At 32.8% G+C, this 18,762-nt stretch overlaps 1 protein-coding gene across 1 annotated transcript; it reads right to left on the bottom strand.

Annotated features, from left to right (window-relative positions):
- Positions 1-10,656: 10,656 nt before the first annotated feature.
- LOC113749953 (putative 12-oxophytodienoate reductase 11) lies at positions 10,657-14,182 on the bottom strand. Its single transcript, XM_027293842.1, has 5 exons — positions 14,094-14,182; positions 12,414-12,554; positions 12,169-12,299; positions 11,674-11,850; positions 10,657-11,249 (listed from the first exon to the last, which is right to left on the bottom strand). Exons 1-5 carry the CDS (start codon positions 14,180-14,182, stop codon positions 10,657-10,659), a joined length of 1,131 nt encoding a protein of 376 aa, XP_027149643.1.
- Between the last annotated feature and the right edge of the window lie 4,580 nt (positions 14,183-18,762).

Raw genomic sequence — 18,762 nt, forward strand, 5'->3', positions numbered from 1 at the left:
TAAAGCTTAGGGGACAAAGTGAAAATCAGGGTATACTTTAGATGGGATATATTTTCATCTTGGCCCATCTTCAAAAAACTTGGCCCATCTTTAGTAGGCAACTATACAATCCGGATTCAACTCCCTAGTAGCGGAACAAATTTTGTTTTTGGCCCATCTTCTCTTCTTCAAAGCGTTAGTACGTCGATTGGCAAGTTTTATCCAGTTTTTCCACAAACCACAAATTATCTTATATGAAAATATAGGTGAACAAAGATCAACAACTCATAGCTTGTATATGAGGTAAATCCGCTGTAGCACTTAATAAAAGGGAAGTCTTTTCTATCCGGGTTCGATTCCCGGCAGCGGAACAATTCTTTTCTTTTTTCGGTTAACCACTTATCCCTTTTTGGTAGTGTTTCAATTTATCTTCTTGTTTCTTTGCTCAGCATTGAAATATTAGAGATTTTCTCCCCCTCAAAGAGTAAAGTGCAGTAGACAATGATGAAATCTTAGCGTTGCAAAATTAACTTTTTTGTAAAGCAATCAAAATTCGTTCTTATTGAACCAAAGCGCTAATGCTTTCATTCACTTTCTATTGCACTAACCGAATTAAGTAATTGCTCCCCAAGATTTATAGTACGAAGTCTTAAATTGAAAATAAATAACCTAATGTACATTTACAAGGAGATGAATTTGGAAAACATAGTAAAAATTTTGCTATAATTTACAGAATGTATTGTAAACCATTATTTTCACAATTAAACCCAAAATTTATAATGACTCCCACATTAAAAGACGAAACTGTAATACTTCAAGTAGAAGCAGAAAGACCAACAATATATACACCTAAAGGATTAAAATGGATTGAAATTACAGTACTAACTGAATTTCAAATACAAAATCCTCAAGTCCCAAGGAATTTAGAAAGAACAGAAGCAGACGAAATAATAGAAAAACCAGATGGGAGAGTGTTTGTAAAATTCAATTCATTCAGAGTAAGACCTTCAACCTCCCCAAATTATTCATGGATACCAGCTGGGCAATCCTGTTCCGATTTTTTTGAATTAGTGACTCTTGTTGAAAATAGTTCAACATTTAGGTTTAAAACCCCAGTACCAGAGGTAATACATCAAAATCAATTTGAGTATTTACCAACACATTCACAAATGAAAGGAGAAATAAATGTCACAAATAAAACTAAATTTAAAATTAATCATACATACTTACAAGAAGATTTTGATGACAAAGAAAATGAAAAGAAAAGAACTTGGTTTGCACAATTTTCACCTTTATGTAGAAAAAATTTGAAAAAAGAATGGAAGAATGAATTAATACAAAGACAGTTTGATTTTCCTTTTTTCACTTGGTTATCATTTTATACTTCAAAAATAGGATTATATGATATATATGATACACTTCTAATAAATGTACAAACTAATTTACATAAAAAAATGGAATTTAAAAGATAATCAAACAGTTATAGCTATTCATCCCCCTTACAGGAAATAAAAATAAATACTACTGAAGGAGATATAATTACGTCACCTTTTAAAAAGGGAAGAGAAGCAGAAACAAGTAGTAACAATAATGTAAATTTAGAAGACATTAAAAAATTATAACAACAAAACAACTATACAAATCAAAATCTTTATACTATAGCTCAACATATAGAAGCATTAGGTACTAAAGTAAATAGTATTCCAAAACCTTTAACAAGATTTCCAAATGATATATTTGCACCCCATTTTCAACCTAGAAGTCTTCCAAGAAATAGTGAACAAGAGCAAGGGTTACTACAAAATGTAAGTTCAACCAACAATGTACTTAATAAAATATCTCAATCATTACAATCTTTAATTAATACAATAGATAGTGGAATTACTAATGAACAATTAACATCAGAAGAATCTGAATCCTCAAAAGAATATTCGGAAGAAGAAATAGAAATAATAACTCCAATAGAGCAACAGTTTAAGGAAGCAAAAGATAATCAAATAAATAGAATAAAAAGAAGAAAGAATTATAGGAAAGATTGGAAAATAATAGGTACAAGAAATTATTACCCTAGACCAACTTCTCCAGATATTCAATATGAAAAATGATCAAAATTTCGTACTACAAAATATGATGGAGATTCAATATATGAATGGAATATAGATGGAAAAGCATAATATGAAATATTAAACACACTCCAAGAAATAGGAATGGCTAGATTAGCTTATAAACTAAAAAAAAATATTCAAGAAAGAAATGTAGTAGCTTTATTAGTATCTGGATTCACAGGACAATTAAAGAATTGGTGGGATAATGCTCTAGGTCTTCAAGACAAACTTGCAATATTTGATCATACAATAGAAGTAGAAGACACTGAAGGAAATATTCAAGCCCAATCAGATGCAGCAGAATTTTTAATAGTAACATTAGCCATGTATTTTGTAGGAAATCCAAAAGAAGAATTAAATGCTAATAAAACATTCTTAACAAATTTAAAATGTCCAACTCTATCAGATTTTAGATGGTATAAAGATATGTCTCTAACTAATGTATTATGAAGACCAGATTGGAATGCTTCATTTTGGAAAGAAAGATTTGTAACTGAATTACCAAAATTTTTTTTCCCAACGAATTATGAATAATTACAAAAAGAAATGGGAACTGATGTAATTTCATTTGAAAATATTTCTTTTGGACAATTATTTGCTTTTGTCAAAAAAGAAGGATTAGTTTTGTGTTCTGAATTAAAACTTCAAATAAAATATGGATCAAAAAGAAAAGAAGTAGGATCATTTTGTGAAACCTTTGGTATTAAAAGAATAAAATCGCCATCATCAACTATTAAATTATTACAAATTTCTTAGTGTAGCAGAAGATAATGAAAATTGAAAGCTCAACGGTGGAAAATTATTATTATTTTTTCATATGCAATGGATATGTTCATTTTGAACAAAAGAAACAATCCTTTTTCTCAAACGGAAGAATTAAATTACCTCATGTACAATATAAACTAAAACAATATTTACTTTTCCGAATCCAATTCATTATAATAAAAACAACAAATAAATTCCTCATGTACAATACAAACTAAAACAATGCTTACTTTTGCAACTCAAATTCACTATAATCAGTCAACCTATGATTAGTTATGAACCAATCTTAATTTGCGTGTTATAATTAGATTGAACTATTTATTACAGCCCAAAATTTTTTTTCTTTTTGGCCGCGATTCTTTCACTACTGCTGGAATTGTGTAATCAACCAGTGTTGAAATCACCACCCTATAATTATTTAAAGGTTATTTGTAATTTATCTCCTTGAGGGGTATCCTGATTCTCACTTTACTCCCCCAACATTTATTTTGTATCACTTAACCCCCTAAGAGATAAAAATACCCCTCTACGATGCAAATTTTTTTCATTTTTCCCTCTTTTAATACAAATTATTTTTCTGTTTTCAAAAATTTATTTATAATAAAATAATAAAATTATCTAACAAAAAATTTGGATGTCCATTCCCTAATTTACAAAACTGAAAAAACTATATATTTTTTACAAATCAATTTCATCTATTTTCCAATTTAAGAAATGAAGAAAAATTTTTTTATTCTATTTCCTTATAATTACACTATTCATAGTCAATTATCCATTTTTACAATCATATGTCCATATGTCAGTACTCGACATTCTTTTGTTGTTTTCATATAATAAATTTTTGCTTATTACGATCTTTTCTTTTATTTTTAAAAATAATCAATTATTAGTGTATGTCCTAATATCTACTTATCTTTTGTGAAAGTTACCACCATCAATTAGAGCGATCAAAATCAAACTGCAAGTTAAAGTTCAATGACGAAAGGAAGTAGAGAATTTCAAAATAAGTACTTAACATAATAGAGAGGTATTTTCTTCCCTTAGGGTTAAGTGACAAAAAATAAATTGGGTATATTTTTATTTAATATTGAAATATCAAAAAACTTGGACAACTATACAATCCGGATTCAACTCCCCAGCAGCGAAACAAATTTTATTTTTGGCCGATCTTCTCTTCGTCGAAGTGTTAATCCGTTGATTGGTAAGTTTTATCCACTTTTTCCACAAACCACTAATTGTCTTATATAAATATATAGGGCAATGAAGACCAACAGGTCATAGCGTGTACATGGTGTAGATCCGCTGTAGCACTTAATTAAAAGGATGTCTTGCAATCCGGGTTCGACTCCCGGCGGCGGAATATTTTTTTTTTCCTCTTTTGTTTTGGAAGTGTTTCAATTTATCTTCTTGTTTCGTTGCTCAGCAATGAAATATTAGAGATTTTCTCCCCCTCAAAGAGTAAAGTGCAGTAGACAATGATGAAATCTCAGCGTTGCAAAATTAACTTTTTTGTAAAGCAATCAAAATCCGTTCTAATTGAAAAAGTCATTCTGCTGACTAGAAAAAAAAGACAAACTGTCCGCTTGGGGTGTGCGTTTCTCTTTAGTGCGTGTGAGCTCTGAGTGCTTAGGTTTGTCCCACATCGAACTTGGGAGGGGGATTTGGGTAGTTTATTAGGCTCCTCAGGAACCACAAAAGTTGCCGGCTTTTGTGGTTTCCTGTGGATTAAGTTTAGTAAAATGCAAAAGTCATTCTGCTGACTAGAAAAAAAAGACAAACTGTCCGCTTGGGGTGTGCGTTTCTCTTTAGTGCGTGTGAGCTCTGAGTGCTTAGGTTTGTCCCACATCGAACTTGGGAGGGGGATTTGGGTAGTTTATTAGGCTCCTCAGGAACCACAAAAGTTGCCGGCTTTTGTGGTTTCCTGTGGATTAAGTTTAGTAAAATGCAAAAGTCATTCTGCTGACTAGAAAAAAAAAAAGAACCAAAGCGCTAATGCTTTCAATCACTTTCTATTGCACTACCCAAATTAAGTAATTGCTCCCCAAGATTTATAGTACTAAGTCTTAAATTGAAAATAAATAACCTAATGTACATTATAAACCAACACGGTTTCTTGGACAAAGAAATTACTTGATTACACAGTTGTTCAATCTTGAGCCAAATTAGAATCCTAAGGGGAAAGGTTACAGATTCAAGTTTCAAGAATACTGGAGTTATTAACCAAATTATTAGCAATCTCTTTAGAAATCTTGCCCTTTTAGATGTCTGATTTTTAGGTTTTATTAAGTTTTTTGGGCCTTATTCGATTTCCTTGATTGGGAATGTCCAAAGGAAAGAAATTCCACGCCAAGGAAAATTTTCTCATCAAGTTCCACGTTTTCGAATTGTTGCAAAATTGTGCAAGATATATGCATAAATGGACTTGTTATTTGACTCAAAGGGATTATTCTAAAAAAAAAAAAGAAAAATAAAATTCAAAGAGATTACTCGAATTTTGTCAATAAAAATATTAAAGAAAAAGAGAGTGAGAGAGATAATTAGGGTTTCATAAAATGGAGCTTACAAATTTAGTATGCAATTAGCAATATGAAATTATTTAGGGGCTTACAACACAGTTTTGCCAGATATTATTAGTTTCTCAGGAAAAAGAAGGGAAAAGAGAGGCACAAAAGAACTATGTTTTATATATTAAACGCATCTCGTCAACAAATGACTAAGATCCGGGTTCGACTGCCACCAGCGGAAAGCATTTTGTTTCTTTCTTTTTTTTTAATGAATTTGTTTCCATTTTGTTTTTCTTTCCCAAGGATACCAAATTATCCTTAATTCATCCTTTCCCAAGGATACCAATTTGTTGAGATATTTTATAAATTTAACCAAGTTTTTTTGTTCCCCCTTTTATTTTTTGCAAAAATTTAACAAATTTAGGCAAGTTCAACTTCAAACCGTGTGACATTTGAAGTCCAATAAGGAAAAAAACTAGTAACTTCAATTTTCAATAGTGCTTGAGTTGTTAATCTTATTAGTATACGCTATAATTTTGCAAATCTAGTTATTTAGCGCTTAAGCAGTCTATTTTTGCCATTTTGAGATATATTTTTTCCTCTTAAATCATGAGTTTGTATAAATACTAAACAGGGAAAGGAAGAAATAATATGTAAATATTGCATTTTGAGCTTAAGAAAACAAATTTTTCTTCCAAGGTCATATAGCTTTGATTTCCAAACCATTTTAAGGTAGAACCCTTCTTCCCCATACATAATACAGAATATCAAAAGCCATTTTCAGAAAATTGCAGGTAAAGTTAATGCTGATGAATCTTCTCCCTTTCACCTTCTCTTTCACAAAAGTCGGAAACCCTAAGAAACAGAAAGATCTAACATCATCGGTCACTTGAATAATTAGCATATCATGTTATAGGTTTCTAATTAATCTGTCAACCTACAATTAACCTTGTTAACCCATGGATTGACAAGACAAAACTACTTTGATGGGTGGAGTGGAATGATTCCAGATTAAGATAGGCCTAATGTTTGAAACATAGTACCAGCAGTAGTGAAAAAAGTGCATTAATACAAGAAGTAGAGTAGTAAGTAATAATTATACTGCTATTTCATAATCAAGTTTTGTATTAGTGGTTTTTATTTTTTGGCATTTGTAGTTTAGATCTTTCGCATGTAAGAAGTTGCTAAGAATATGTTCTGCAATCATTTGTGATATACGGATTCCAAGAAAAAGAACTAAAATGTATATATTGGGCCTAGAGAATTTTTAAATAACTCAATGTATACAAACTAAGTATGTCAATACCTAAACAAAATTTATTACACTTCAATTTTTTCTACTTTTGTTCTTTCAGATTATGTTGCTGCGTCGAAGTTTAAGCTTGAAACTAGTATTATAGTGTAGTTCAACTTAGGGGAGTTGATGAATATGCACAATGACAGTGATATCGCCTATGGAACATTGGAACCATTACAACTGAAGTAGACAGGTGTAATTTTAATTATTTTTTCATTCTCTTAAGATTTTAATATGTAATAGAATCTATTTAGTTTAGTTTGTTAGTTTGGATGGATTTGGAGGTGGCCGTTCCTCATTTTCTGAAGTTACTGGATTTTACATGTTTAGATTTCCAAAGTTGGTTTTATTTGGTGTGTATGATATGTAGGAAATGTGTAGGAAAAAGGAATATCCCAAAGTTTATGAACTTTGCATGGTGATTAATGTCATATATATTTATGAAATTATGATGATATCATCACATTCTTAGATCAGTCTAATTCTGGTCGAATTTCTTGACTTCTAGCCCTTAAATTCGATTGAATCACTATCCAATCTGAATTTCAATACATAAGCCTCATTTGATTTCTTTCTTTGGGAATCTCCGAAGGAAAGAAATTCCTTCGTGAAGTTCTACATTTTCAAATTGTTGCATATTTGTACAAGATACATAGCTTGTTATTGATTTAGGATAATTTTGAATCTAGAAAACTTAAAGAGGTTACCTAAAAAGAGAGGAAATGCAAAGATATTAGTGGGACTTTGTCAATCACAAGAGAGAGAGAGAGAGAGAGAGAGAGAGAGAGAGAGAGAGAGAGAGAGATAATTAGGACTTCAAAAACTAGAGTTGACAAATTTCGCGTGAAAGTAGCAATATGAAATTGTTCAAGGGTTACCATTACAAGAAATGTTCAAAATGTTCATCACATTTTACTACATGAATTTTTTCGTCCTTCACTTTTAAAATAGCAACTTTATATCCCTTATAAAATCAAGTCAATAAAATTTGGTTTCAACCTAGATTTTTTACTATTTTTTTACATTGATTCCATCACGTGACCCACATATGGTCATTTTTATAGAAGCAAAAAGATTAGATCTCATTTGTAGTTAAACAAAAGTTCAAATCCATATTCATTTTTGTCCTCAAAATGTGAGATCTAACCTGCATCATATTCAATTTTTTTCTTAAAAATATAGGATCTGAACTATGGACGCTATCGAGTCAAGTCGAGCTCGAACTCGGCTCATATATGGTACACTCAACACGAGCTCGAGCTCGAACGAGTAGCTAAGGAGGGAGCTCGAGTACGACTCGATAAGGCTTGATGGAGCCTTATCGAGCTTGGGTACTCAAGCTCAAAAAACAGTTCCTACAAGCTCGATCTGATTCCTGCTACTTCAGTTTCCAATTTCCAGAATCCAAGTTTCAGTTTCAGCAATGAATCAGTATGCTTTGATGCTCCAACAGCTCCACCAAGAAGTTGATTGCTGAAGGCTGAAGCAAAATGGACATGGAGTTGGTACTTGAGCTTAGCTACTTGAGTAGTTGAGCTTCGGCCTTCGAACTCCGATCGAACGAGGGAGAGAAGAAGATGGAAAATTAGACATGAAATGAAGCTCATTTGTTTTGTTTAAGTTTATTCAAGGGGTTTTTTGTGAAATTACTTATTCATCCTTCAATAATTTTATAAGTATACCTCTTAAGGTCGTAAATGTTGTAACTCATAAGCCTAATATAGTAATTAATAATTATAATATACTAGTTAAGTAAATTGGCTATCGAGCTCAAGCTACTCATCAAGCTTCGATCTTAGCACATTCTTGCTTGAGCTTGACTCACTAACTTAGTCGAGTAACTCGAGCTCGGTTAAGAGTCGAGCAGCAGACTAAACTATTCGCGAGTTCGAGTCAAGTTGCTCGATTCAACTCCAACCCTAATATGAATCAATTCATATTCATTTTTGTCACTAAAAAGATGAGATCTAATCTTTTTGCACAAAACTTAGGTTGGAGCTAAATTTTACTATCTTGAATTTGTAAGGGATATAAAGTTAACATTTTAAAAGTAAAGGACGAAAAAATTCATTTAGTAACATGTGATGGATGTTTTAAACAATTTCGTACTAACATAGTTTTTCTCAAATTATTATCTATTGCGCGAGAAAAAAGAATGGGGAAATGGAGTATAGACGTGAAAGTCAAAAGAGATTTGCGTATGATAAAATTGAAATTTGAAAACTAAAATATGAAATATGAAATCTAAATCTTAAAGTCATTATTGAATTGTTAAGTACTAAATCTGATACATTTGAGTATATATCTCGTTAAGTGATAAGTAAATAGTTTATCACTTGCTTTATGAAGCAAATTTTGTCTAGAAAATTCGGTACCATTCAATTAATTCAAATGTTTAGTGTTTAATTATCAAACGCGTCTGAACATATTAAAATCTGAATCTATTAAATTTACGTACTGAATTAGGTTATTAAACAAAGTTAATTTTATATAATTAATTGAAATTGTTATATCAATAAATGACTAGGGGTGCATTTGATAAAACTAAAGTTTAAAAACTGAAATTTAAAGTCTGAATTCATTAAATTATTGAATTGTTAATTAATAAATCTGATATATTTGAGTGTATATTACGTTAAGTAATAAGTGAATAGGTCATCACTGATTTTTGCGAGCAAGTTTTGTTTAGAAAATTCAATGCCACTTAATTCAATTTTTATTATCAAACGTATCTAAACATGTTAAGATCTGAATCTATTAAGTTTACGTATTAAATTGGATTATCAAACACGGTATAAGATCCGTTGTGGCACTTAATTGGTTTAAGCGATTACATCCGGGTTTGACTCCTGGCAGCAAAATCCTTTTTCTTTTTATTAACAATTTGACTCCTTTTTTTCTTTTGTTTTTTGGGCCCAAGGAAAACCAATTATCGTAAAATCGTCTTTTAATCTTCACATGAACGCTCAATGTTTGAAATACCAGAATTGAGTAGAGGTAAGATTTTGGGTTTAATAAGTCAAAGAAGCAAATTACAACTGATTTGTTGAGATATTTTATAAATTTACCCTTTTTTTATGCTCAAAATTTAACCAAGTTAGTCAAGTTCAACTTCAAGTCTTGCAACATGTTGAAGCCCTAGAAAAAAATAATAATATCAAGTTTCAATAGTACTTGCAATAGCCTATAAGCTTTTAATTTGCAAGTACTAATTATTTAGTGCTTAAGCAATCTACGTTTCAAGATTCATTTTTTTTCTGTTAAATCATGAATTTGCAAAAATACTAAACAGAGAAGGGAAAAACAGTATCCAAAAATTGTATAGATTTTCAGAACAAATTTCGATTCCACGGTAAGGCACATAGCTTTGATTTTCGAAACCATTTAAGGTAGATTTCTTGCATACCACGCATAATGGGGAATGGCAGCAGCCAATCTTTCAATATTGCAGGTAAAATTAATGCTGATGATAGTGGGATCATGCCACAAATATACACGTCCAGGAATTCCAGTTTTTTAATACTTGAAATGTGACCATATCCTACATTTTACATGTATGACAAAAAAGAACAGAAAATTCAAAACCTACAGCTCTGATTCTTGGACTAATTATGAGATAAATGGTTTATTCTTTTGCTGATATGCTGTTGATAACTTGCAATAGTTGTTTTCTGAAATTCTCAAGCTGCAAAACTCAGCCAAAGACTCAAAGTGCAACCTGAATTTTCCCATCTGTGCAAATATTTGAGACTAAGAGCACATATTGCTGGAATAAACAGTCAAAAATGACCATAAAGATCGTTGATCTGTTTTGTTTAGTTTAGCTATTCAAAAGTATGTGCAAATTTGCAGTGTTGATTGTTAAATCCTTAGTCATCACATTTATTACCAGACGGATGCTGAACCATTTCATGCCATGTCCTTTTCTAACTACCTCTGCAATTCAATGTCTAACAAAATTCACATCCTTTCCAACAATAGTCCAGCCAATACAATAGGATGTAAGTCATGCATTTGTTTCAAGAAATGGATAGTCAGTATAACCCACAACTGGATCAGGTATATAGAATGTAGCTCGATTATACTTGTTCAGGGGAGTATTTAACTCAAATCTCTTGGGTAAATCAGGATTGGCTAAGAATATACGCCCATATGCAATAAGATCAGCATGATTTTCTGCCACAGCTTTGTTTCCATCTTCCCTTTGATAACCACCAGCAGCAATGAAAGTACCTTTGAATGCCTTTCTCATTGGCAGAAGACTATCGGCACATTCAAATTTTTCTCCAACTTTTATCATCCTTGGCTCAACCATGTGCAAGTACAGAATTCCATACTTATTCAAGGCTTCAGCCATATGCAGACCTAGTGCTTTCGGATTTGAATCGCTTGCTCCATTGTAATTCGCAAAGGGCGAAAGTCTTATACCAACTCTATCGGCTCCTATTGCATCTGACACGGCTTCAACTATTTCCAAAGCAAATCTGCAGCGGTTCTCCAAAGATCCTCCATATTCATCTGTTCGGTCATTGACTTGGCCCTTCGAAAACTGGTCTATTAGATAACCATGAGCTCCATGGATTTCAACCCCATCAAATCCTGCAGAATAGACTTAAGCTGGATAGGGCAAAACATGATCTTCTGATAACTTTAAGGCTGTTCTGTCATCTTCTTTGCAACATTGGTAGAATGAATGATTTAGCCAATTAGGACATAAATTGTAATCTTAACTAAAGAAATGCAGATAAGGCACTCGCAAATCAGAAGATTATTTTGTAGAAGTTTCCAGTATGTTACTAGCTCAAATTTATCCTACTTGCTGAAAATTAAGTTAAAGTTCCTAATGAACCAGTCTTTTTTGTTCTCATTTACACTTCTACCTGCGCTGAATAAGAATTGTGTACATAAGAGCAAGAACTCAAGAACAATGTCATTCTTTAATCAGGATTCCATCTTTATCTCCAAAAGATAGATTTTAATTTTTCAGTTCTTCAACAAGTTCTGCATATACTGAAAATCTTACCAGCTTCAATAGCACTCAAAGCAGCAAGTCTAAAATCATTGACAACCTGAGGAATTTCTTCTGTCCTTAACCTTCGAGGAGGTGAAAATTCTGCAACATCAATACCATTTGTTCGAACTTGGGGAGCTAACAGCTTGTCTGTAGATGATATTGGAGCTTGTCCGTTGGGTTGAAAATCTGCAAATGGAAGTTAATTAAATCAGCTTCAAAGGAATAGAAGTCAAGCGCTCAGAGTGAACAGGAACTAGTGCCTCCAATAACACATTAGACTGAAACAAGAAATCTCAATTGCCACAACCAATCCTCAGATTTATATCCATGCTTGATTCCAGATGAAATTTTAAGGTGTAAATGCATCATCCAGAGTGGCCTTGCCAAATGAATTAGTTTACAGCAGTTGTATTCCTGTTGAATATATAGTAAATCTTGGTCCACAACTAGCATGTCTAAGATAGCACACTTAACCAAAAAAAAATTAATCAGAGAGAAAATTACCATTGTTTGAAACCCGTCCACCATGCCAAAGTTGGCAGAAAAATATACCACCTTTGGCATGAACTGCGTCTACTATTGGTTTCCAAGCCTCAATTTGTTCCTTAGTCCATATTCCAGGTGTCATTGGATAGCTTTATATATAAGGAAAAGTTCAACACTTAGTAGAAATGGCCAAAATAACAAACATAGGGTGAATGCTTGAAATATTTAGATCAATGGAAAACAAGGAATTCTAATAGAATTACCCTCGGCCTGTGTCAGAGACTACAGTGGCTTCTGCTATGAGCAAACCACCTTTCGTGGTTCTCTGAGAGTAGTACAAAATAGCATGAGGCTGTGGAATATCGTTGTAAGATCTCTGTCTTGTCAAAGGTGCCAAAACAATTCTGCATGGAATTAATATTAGATGGTGCAAAATTTAGCCCTGAAACTCTTTCTGATGTAGGGGTTAGAGATGGAATCTCAAAATTGATCAGTTAAAGTAGTCGTAATTCTGATAAGAAAGATGCAATATCACACAAACTTCAGTTACAATTTTTTTTTTCAATTGAGTTATTGCCTCCAAAGAGGAAAGGAGAATTCTAAGTTCAGTCTCATTCGAAATAGTAAATCTTGTGATATGGAAGATTTCTTCACTGAGCTTATAAGTCCAGTCCTATTTCTATTTAAGGAGGACAGAAGGAGAGCTTCATAGTCTAAATGCAGAGCAAATTATGCAAAATGCGAAGTAGGGTGTTTACTTGAAGGTGGTTCTCATTGTATTGACATATTTTCTGCCTCCATGTAACTTAAAAGGAACAACAAACAGTCAAACTAACAGAGTAATAGTGTCTATCAATTGCAGTAAAAAGAGATGATCCTGACCTGCAATCGGATAAGTTACTTTTTTTTATGCAAAATGCGAAGTAGGGTGTTTACTTGAAGGTGGTTCTCATTGTATTGACATATTTTCTGCCTCCATGTAACTTAAAAGGAACAACAAACAGTCAAACTAACAGAGTAACGAAGTGTTTAAAAATCTATCAATTGCAGTAAAAAGAGATGATCCTGACCTGCAATCGGATAAGTTACATTTATACGCAACGACAAACTACACAAAGTTTCAAGCCAATTTGTCATTGATCTTCTAGAATCTTTTTCTTTTCTATTTCGTTTTCTGTGAGTTCACACCGAGCCATTGATCACTTTGAAAGATCAGGAAAGGAAAAGAGGAAAAGAAAAATTAGAATGTGCTCTCCCACAATGACGCAGGGACGGAGTGATAAGACTGCTCAGCTTGGAGCATTTCTTTAATTTGTGACTCTTTGAAGTTCAAACTGAAAGTAGCCTCTGTGACTCCTTCACAACATATAGCTTTTATTTCTTCTCTTCAAATCCTTAGGACAGCAAATTTCTTCACATCATGACATGATCAGAAAAGTAGGTACAAAGTCTGTTAATGTAACAAATTCAGAAACTTTTTTAGTGCATTTTCTTCCAAATCAAATTATGTTATTCATAGTTACAGATCAACTTTACCAGGTGTATAAACACATCTTTCCTATTAGCCATCACTTAAGGAAGAAAGATAGCACTTCAGCCCAGATTATTGAGACAGTAATCCCTCCTTCAAAACACTACAACCAAGTCCTTCGTTTTAGTAATCTAACTTTGTCTGTTTCTTGAATAATATAAAAGTTGAAATTACTTGCCTGATGAACCTGATTTCACTCCAAGTCAAAAGCTAGCAATTAGATAAATACATACATCAAAGTGATTTCCCAAGTGGGATTTTCCTAAAATATCTGCTTCTTAATCCAAATTCAGACATTTCAACAGTGAACACAAGCTGATCATTTCCTTCATAAAAAAAGGTTCAAAACTATATAGCCTGACAGAAATATAGGAAGAGAAATTCTAGTACTAAATATATACAGAAATATTACCTGTGAGAGAGCTGGAAAGGTCCCATTTGATAGGGAGTCAGCAAAGGGATCGTTTGCTCCTCCTGTCTATCATCTACCTTCTTTTCCATTTCTGTTTACTATCTCTAAATCTCTAGTGTTCTTGGTCTTTGATCTCAAAGGACCATACAACTGAGTAAGCCAGTGTGGGAGCTGAAAAAAAGATTTGGATATTCTGGCAACTGCAGGCACCAGTATCCAGTATTTACTGGTGGTATCCACAATCCACCATGTCGCTGATCATGGCCTAATTTTTCTAGTCTCCTATACAATTATTAATTATACCAGTGGATTAGAATAAAGTACAAAGAAAAAAAAAGTACAAAGAACCTTTTACTTTCCAAATTACGTGTTCCACTGAAACTTCACACTGAATTTTACTTTATTTACACATAATATTGCCAATTTGTCTTGTCTTTGTACAACATGTTTTGGGTCTAATTTATGCTGTGTGCGCTAAAAGAGATCGAAACTAAAATGGAAGAAGACGTGTGTTTGGATTAATCTTAACAATTTATTACACTTTTTCCATTTTTAAGAGTATCACCTGTGATATACATTTTTTTTAATAAGTGTGAGTTTTTTAATCCAAACTTCCATCATACCACGCAATCGTCCCTCAAGTATCAATTGCGATAATTGTGAGATTCCACTCGTATGACCCTCTCATCACAAATGAAAATATTTTTACCAACTAAATCACATTTCATTGTCAAATATTTAAATTGAAGATTGACTCTAATACTTTCCTTTCTAACAAGAAGAAAAACTGAAAACTCTACAATCTTGCGGTGTGTTTGGATAGGAGATTATTTTAAAAAAATTATTTAGAATAATACAGTAACACTTTTATGATGTGATTTATGAGAGATAAAAATAATGATTAGGAATGTATTTATAATGCATGCAAGATAATATTTAAAAAAATTTTCCCCAAATTTATGTCTTGTTATATAAGACTATTATTTTTTTGGTGATACGCTTGTTGACTTTCTTGCATTTTGCTACACTTTTCTGTTGATGCCAAAGGGCAAAGGTCCGCGGGGCGGCATAAATTTATTAGTTATTGTCCTCTCTTTACGTCCATGTTCATGGCTCTAACAAGAAAAAGAAATCCCAGTACATTAAACGCAACAAAAGGGTAATTTTCTATTAAGACCCTCATGTTCATTAGAAAATTTGAATTTGATGTTTCATTTTTAGATATTTATTTTTAAAATTTTTGTTTCTAATAGGGGAGAGATAAAATTTAAGAAACGGAAAGAAAGAAGGAAAATAAGATTTCTACCTCCTTATTTATGATCTTATGTCACTTTTATTGCTCTTATTTGTATATTAGTAATTTTAATCTTTTGTATTGGTACTTGGTGATTTAGTTATTTGAGGAAAACATAATTTCATAGCATAGAAGTCATAGAAATATAGGAGCACAATATATCAATAGTGAGATATAAGGGGCTAAATTTGATTAAGTATACTTTACAAGGACTAAAATGGTAAATGAGAAATAAAAGAGACTAAATTATGTTATGATTAATGTTATTTCATAGACTTAAAAGGAACAATATTAATTTAGTAGTCCCATAAAGAATTTATTAAGGCTCAGGTTAATAGATTAGGAGGGATTTTTTGTTTTTGGGGACAAACCCAATGAGACCATTGGCCTAAGAATTTATTAAAGCTTAGGTTGACAAATTAGGAGGGATTTATTGGCCATTAAAATTTAGAGGGGACTAAAATCAGTTGGGAAACCAAGAATTGTTGGCATTTGATGGTGGCAAGGAAATTTGATTTCGCAACCAGCACCCGGAGAGGGACTTAAAGAGTCCCTCCTGGTGGCTCCTGGACCGATGGTCCGATTATCTAAGCATTGTGAGCAGAGTCCCCTCTTTTGAGAGTCTTTTCTATTCTAATTTGTTTAACGGTAAGTTCTACAAAATGGTGTAGTGGTTTCTAACATCATTATGGTAAAGACATTTTCAACCACTAAAAATTAGACAGCACAACAAACACGGATTCATATGTGGTATTAAATAGGACATTCACAAACTAGAAACCGGGTCCTTTATCCTATAGTAATAAAAGTTTGGGAGATCGGAGATGGAATAGGAATGCGAGTAGGAGATGGGAGATCAATTGATATTTGGCAAGATAAGTGGATACCAGGAAGTGAAAATGGAAGATTAACAACTGCAAGACATCCACAATGCACGATCAAAGAAGTAGCTGAACTGATCACGGATGGAGAATGGAACCAGGCAGTTCTCAAACGTTGGTTTATAGAGGCGGATATCCAAAAGATAAAGGCCATTCCAATAAGCACCACAGGCTGCCAGGATACAATGTACTGGAGATACACCAAGTCGGGTGTATTCACTGTGAAGTCAGCCTATGATGCAGCAATGGAAGCAAGTAAGGAACAGCTGAAGGGAAGGGTGCAAACAAATTTTGGAAGTACCAGTTATGATCAACAGAACTCAAAAATCTGGAAGAATGTATGGTCCTTACAGCTGAAGCACAAATTAAAGCATTTCCTGTGGAGGTGTCTGCACCACAGTCTGCCCGTGAATGAACAGATAAATAGAAGGACAGGCAAAGGCACTCCAATGTGTAGAAGCTGTGGGGAGGAGGTGGAAACAATTGAGCATATGTTGTTCTTTTGCAAAGATGCTGAAACGACTTGGAAGCTATCGCCAGTGCAATGGGATGGTTTGAAGGACATGAGAAGCAATTTTGTAAGGTGGTGGGAAGGGATATTAGGAGCAAAAGAAAGGGATAACGGACAGGAGCACATAGCTCTCACCGTAAATATCCTATGGCAAATATGGAAGGCAAGAAATAGGAAAGTTTTTGAGGCACAAGAGGCAGATCCCAGAAAGTCAGTCCAGCAAGCTCTAGCAGAGTGGGAAGAGTATATAGATGCTCAAAAATGTACAGCTGGAGAGTTCATTCAACAAACAGCACACTCAAGCAATAGAGGGAAGTGGAGTCCACCACCAAGGGGACTGATAAAAATAAACACAGATGCTGCTTTCTCTCAACACATGAGGAAAACAGGCATGGGAGCTGTGGCTAGAAATGCTGAAGGTAAACTAGTGAAAGTCTGGGCACGAACTGCATACAAAACTAGTGAACCACAAGTGGAGGAAGCAGCAGCAATTAGGATGGGAATGCAAATGGCTCACGAAGCAAACTGGAAGGCAGTAGAATTCCAATCTGATTGCAAAGAGGTGGTGGATAGGATAAACAAGGAAAATGGGCAGCAATCAAGAGTTGATGTTATCCTGGAGGACATTGCGAATATGAGATGTTTGTTTGCAAAATGTACTTTCTCTTTTGTCCATAGAACTGGAAATTGTTGTGCACATAGTTTGGCTAAGTTTGCGGTACAGCTAACAAAAAATGTTGAATGGGAAGAGTGCTTTCCCATGTGGCTCCATGAGAGTGCACAAAATGATTATACAGGAAGCAATCCTGATGTATCCAATCTTGTACTATCGAGTTTATGAAATGAAGATTATGGTGTTTGACAAAAAAAAAAAAAAATAATAATAATAATAAAAGTTTGGGACCCACATAATGTGACTATAAAAGAGAGTCAACCAGCCAGCTTGGCTATTGGTAGTCTTTGAACTCCAAAATCTCAATTTAATTGAGTCAAATTGGAAACGTTTCTATTTGGTCCTTTGAAATACTCTGAAAGTATCAATTTGGTCCCTAACACAAAATCTCAATTTGAATTAAAGACTTCAGTTTAGTCATATGAAGTGAGAATATTTTTTAATTTAGTCTTCCAAATATATAATGTTGGAAAATATAAAATAAATTTTATATACATTGTTAGTGAAAATTAACTTTTTTAAGTCTAAATTAACTTTAGATAGATGTCATAGTAAGTTTATTATTTTATGAAAATCATTTTATTTTTAATAAACTACTTCTAAAAATAAACCTAGTATATTTCACGAATAATTCTGTAAAAGGTTTGTTCTTCTCTTCTAATTTCCTACTCTCTAGCATCTACAACTTCTATTTGACCTTTGCATTATCCAAACCACTAATAGATCTCAACCATCATTGTTTCGTAATTAAAACAAGACTAAAAGATTTTTTTTTATCAATGTGGAGGAACTGATGTAAATTAAGAAAATTTGGGAAAAAAATTTTTGGATCTAGGGAGGCATGAAATCATGGATCATGTAGGGAAAAGAAACTTTCTCTTCAAGCTATGGAAAGATATGCATATTTGTGATTAGATGTAGAGAAAGAAAATTTTGGAGATTTACAAAGGCATGAATTTTGAGATTTGATTTGGGTCAAGTGATTTTCACTTCAATTCACCATGCAAAATAAGTGGGAACAGATTGAAGAAAGTGGAAAAGTAAATATATTTAACAAGCAAAAGCATGAAAACAAAGGCAATGGATGGATAGACCTGTAGGTTTTTCTCGAAATTGATTTTCATGAGTTTTCATACTTTTAATTGAGATAAAGTTCTAATTTTATTAAGCTGTTGATTTTTTTATTTGTATTAAATTCTATTTAATTAATTTCTATGTAATTTAATATTTTAGAAATTTATTTGCTTGTATCATAAATACATTTTAACAACTTTTTTATCTCACATACTGATTTCAAAAGAATGCTATAA

The sequence above is a fragment of the Coffea eugenioides genome, chromosome 10 (genome assembly GCF_003713205.1).
Source record: "Coffea eugenioides isolate CCC68of chromosome 10, Ceug_1.0, whole genome shotgun sequence".
Lineage (NCBI taxonomy): Eukaryota > Viridiplantae > Streptophyta > Magnoliopsida > Gentianales > Rubiaceae > Coffea > Coffea eugenioides.